Raw genomic sequence first — 3,716 nt, 5'->3', positions numbered from 1 at the left:
TTTTTCGCATCCATTGATGTTCCGATCCCAATAAATTAAAGTTTCGCTTTGGACCCCATAGGACCGCATTTTCATTGGGGGGGGGGGATTCAGCGATGGTTCTAACAAGTGGCAAAATGTTCAGAACGTTCTAGAGGCAATAGAACTTCGTAGAAACCTACATGTTTCTCAATATGATTGTTTAAAATGGAGAAAGGACAATTTTAGGCATGGGAGATTCAGGAAGTCAATCAACTAAGGGAAATGAAATCTATGATTGCAAAAGAAGTATTTTTGGGTAGTCCTGACTCAAAACGTGTATTGGTCTCCTAATTTTAATTTCATTATGTTTTTAGGATTAAGTCTAGTCTTTAAGTACATTATTTCGTGTCAAATTACTTTGTTATTTCAGCCTAAAGCTAGCTCCAGGGCTGTCCCCAATCTCTATACAAGGGGGAAAGGGAGGAATTTTACTGGATTTGCGCTGGATTTTTGCAAGATTTACTGTAAAGGTGGACGATTTACCTATTAACAAGCTGCATTGTATCGCATAATGTACATAAGGCCAAAAATAGATAAGAAGAAAAATTAGCTTGTATCCCCCATTTTTGTTTAATTAGAGAAGATCCATGTGCATCCAAAAGATTCCTTTCACATGCCAGTGTTAGTATCTGAACAAGTTCTTCGCCTTTTGCTGCTTGTCGAAGAATAACATTTAACAACTTGATCCCGTGAAATATCACTTTCCCTCTAGCTGGTGTCAATGCTTAACTTTGTCATCTGTCAATATAAAGTATTTTTCAATATAAAGTATTTCTAAAATAAGAGATCAAAGAGAAAGCATTTCATACATCCATATTCAAACTGTAGTGTAAATATATTTATCCAAATCTAGGAAGGCTTGGGTTGAAATCCCCTCCTCTATGTTAATATAAATTAAGTTTAAAAGAAAACAAGTTTTTCACCTGCAAGTATACAGAAATTATTCTGTATATGAAAGGGACTGTCCCCTCCTCAATTCCTCTCTCTTTACGCTAAAGTTTGACTCTTTCTCACAACTCTACTTTTTAAAACGATTAACTTTGGAACGCCCATGCTTCAGAACCTATTTTACACACTTTATTCAACTGAAAAAGAAAAAACACCCTGAGCCTTGGCTATTCTACTTTTGACGTCTTTATTGCTTCCGCCGTCTTTACTAATAATTAGTTTAAAAAATTGTTTCCGCAAAATAATGGTCTCAAAGAAAAGTAAAGGACTCCATTAAACTAAAATTAGCAAAAATAAAATCGAATAATCAACCAAGCATAAACTACCACAAATCAGCATCAATACATAAATTTAACCCAAAACGAACAGAAATTGCAATAAATGAAAGAGTCAAACTCAAAACGAACAGAAATTCACAACCCCTATGCCTTCTCAAGGCCAGTACATAATTTTTACAGTACTAAAAAAAATATTGGTAACAAGCATACACACAGCGCGCTTTGATTCAATTTTAAAGCAACATTTAGTTTTTAAGTATAATGGGTATATTACGTAACTGTTGGGGTTTAGCGTACCCAATAACCCTAGAGATATAGTTACTAGACCGTTCAGCTATGCTGAGCAAAATGGTTTTCTCAAGATTTTTATTGGAAGTGCTTAGGAAATTATAATTTGCAGAGAAGAACTGATTGCCCTCCAATCACAAAAAAAATAATGGTAACAAGCATACACACAGCGCGCTTTGATTCTATTTTAAGGCAACATTTAGTTTTTAAGTATAATGGGTAGATTACGTAACTGTTTGGGTTTAACCTACCCAATAACCCTAGAGATGTAGCTACTGGACTGTTAAGCTATGCTGAACAAAATTATTGTCTCAAGATGTTTATTGGAAATGATTAGAATATTATGACCTGCAGAGAAGGGCTGATTGCCCTCTAATCACTTTTGTCTCTTAAAAAAAGCACTTGTAACTTTTGATTTTCTATTGAATTAGATCCTTTGAGAATTTCAATATTATTACTAGTCATGATACAGTAGCGATGCCTATGGTATTGCTTATATGTCCTTTCAATACCTGCATGCATATAGTTTTTTCGTTTAATAGAAACTTTCCCTAAAAGTTTCAACTTAATGCCCTTGGTGTCTTTACTTATAGTAACCGTAGAAGTAGTGTTAAAAAGTATGCTCATAGTGTCTTCTGGTTATTTCGAAATCTGCAACAACTTACCCCGAAAGGTCTAAATTAATAATGTAAGCTGTTGTTGAGATAATGCTTTGTCACCCTTTTGATGATCTAGATCAGTGGTTCTCAACCGGGGTCCACATGGACCCCTAGGGGTCAATGTAGTATTCCTGGGGGTCCACAGGCAAAACATAACAAATTGGGGGTCCACAATGATATTTTGGGGGTCCATGAAGAAAATCAACTCAGAACGCTCTTTATTTAAAAAAATTCAATTTCTACTGTAATTTACATTATTTTGAAAAATATATATTAATAATTCTTTCATTATTTTTTTTTTACTTTCTTTTGACTTATATATTCACCCATCAGTCAGCGGCAAGAACAAGCGAAGGTGAAAATCTTTTAACTTCTCTCATGAAGTAGGTGGTGAGCTTTGATCTTTATTTTTAAGCAGATATTTCCTTCCCAATGCCCGGTAGCTAACCATAGATCTGCAACGACTATCTATTACCCGTTGGTCAGTGGTAAGAGCAAATATCATAATCTTTCAACATATCTTAGGAAATGATGGTTTCCTGGCATATGAAATAAGCAAAATAATTGTAAAGGCCGGAAAGCCCCATTATATTAGTGAAACAGTAATTCTACCCGCAGTTTCTGCTATAATTTCGTCGGTTATGAAACAAAATTCAATTGAAATTACTAATTCCATCCCTTTAAGCAACTCTTCTGTGTCACGACGCATTGATGAAATGGCAGAGGATGTAGAAAAACAATTGATAGCTCATTTGCAAGTGAAACAGTTTGCCCTTCAACTTGATGAATCAACTTTAAGAGATAATGAGGCCCTTTTATTAGCATATGTTAGATTTAACAATGAAGGACCCAAAGAGGAAATGCTTTTTGCTAGAAGTCTTACGACAGACACAAAAGGTGAAACAATTTTTAATGAAGTTGCTACTTATTTCAAGGAAAACAATATCCCACTTAAAAATATAATTGCTTGTGCTACTGATGGTGCACCATCTATGACAGGCAGATACAAAGGTTTTATTGCACGTTAAAAAAAAACAGTCCTAGAAGTATATTGTATTCACTGTGTGATACACCGTCAACACTTAGTTACAAAGAAAATGAGTGCACGTCTGCATGATGCCCTTTCTGTTGTAATAAAAGTATTAAACCATATTAAATCAAATTCTCTCCAAGACCGCCTTTTTCATGAATTCTGTAAGCAATTAAATAAAAAAAAACAAGTTTTTTTAACTGAAAGTAAGGAGCAACATTAAAACTTAAAACGAACAGAAATTACTTCGTATATGAAAGAGGCTGCTTCCTCATCAACGCCCCGCTCTTTACGCTAAAGTTTGACTCTGTCTATCAATTCTTCTTTTTAAAACAGTAAAAAACTTTAGCGTAAAGAGCGGGGCGTTGATGAGGAAGCAGCCTCTTTCATATACGAAGTAATTTCTGTTCGTTTTAAGTTTTAATGTCGCTCCTTACTTTCAGTTAAAAAAAACTTGTTTTTTTTTAATTTAATTTCTGAACGTTTTTGAAT

General features: G+C 34.4%; 1 protein-coding gene across 1 annotated transcript in view; it reads left to right on the top strand.

Moving 5' to 3' along the window:
• The window catches only part of LOC136030793 (zinc finger BED domain-containing protein 5-like), a 3,730-nt gene extending 508 nt beyond the window's left edge, over positions 1–3,222 (top strand). The window contains exon 2 of the mRNA XM_065709839.1: positions 2,720–3,222. Coding sequence (XP_065565911.1) covers positions 2,720–3,222 — 503 coding nt within the window. The remainder of the gene's footprint in view (positions 1–2,719) is intronic.
• The last annotated feature ends 494 nt before the right edge of the window (positions 3,223–3,716 follow it).

This window comes from Artemia franciscana, chromosome 9 (assembly GCF_032884065.1).
Source record: "Artemia franciscana chromosome 9, ASM3288406v1, whole genome shotgun sequence".
Classification (NCBI taxonomy): Eukaryota; Metazoa; Arthropoda; class Branchiopoda; order Anostraca; family Artemiidae; genus Artemia; species Artemia franciscana.
Note: the sequence above shows the minus strand (reverse complement) of the source record. Positions and strands in the feature narration are given on the sequence as shown.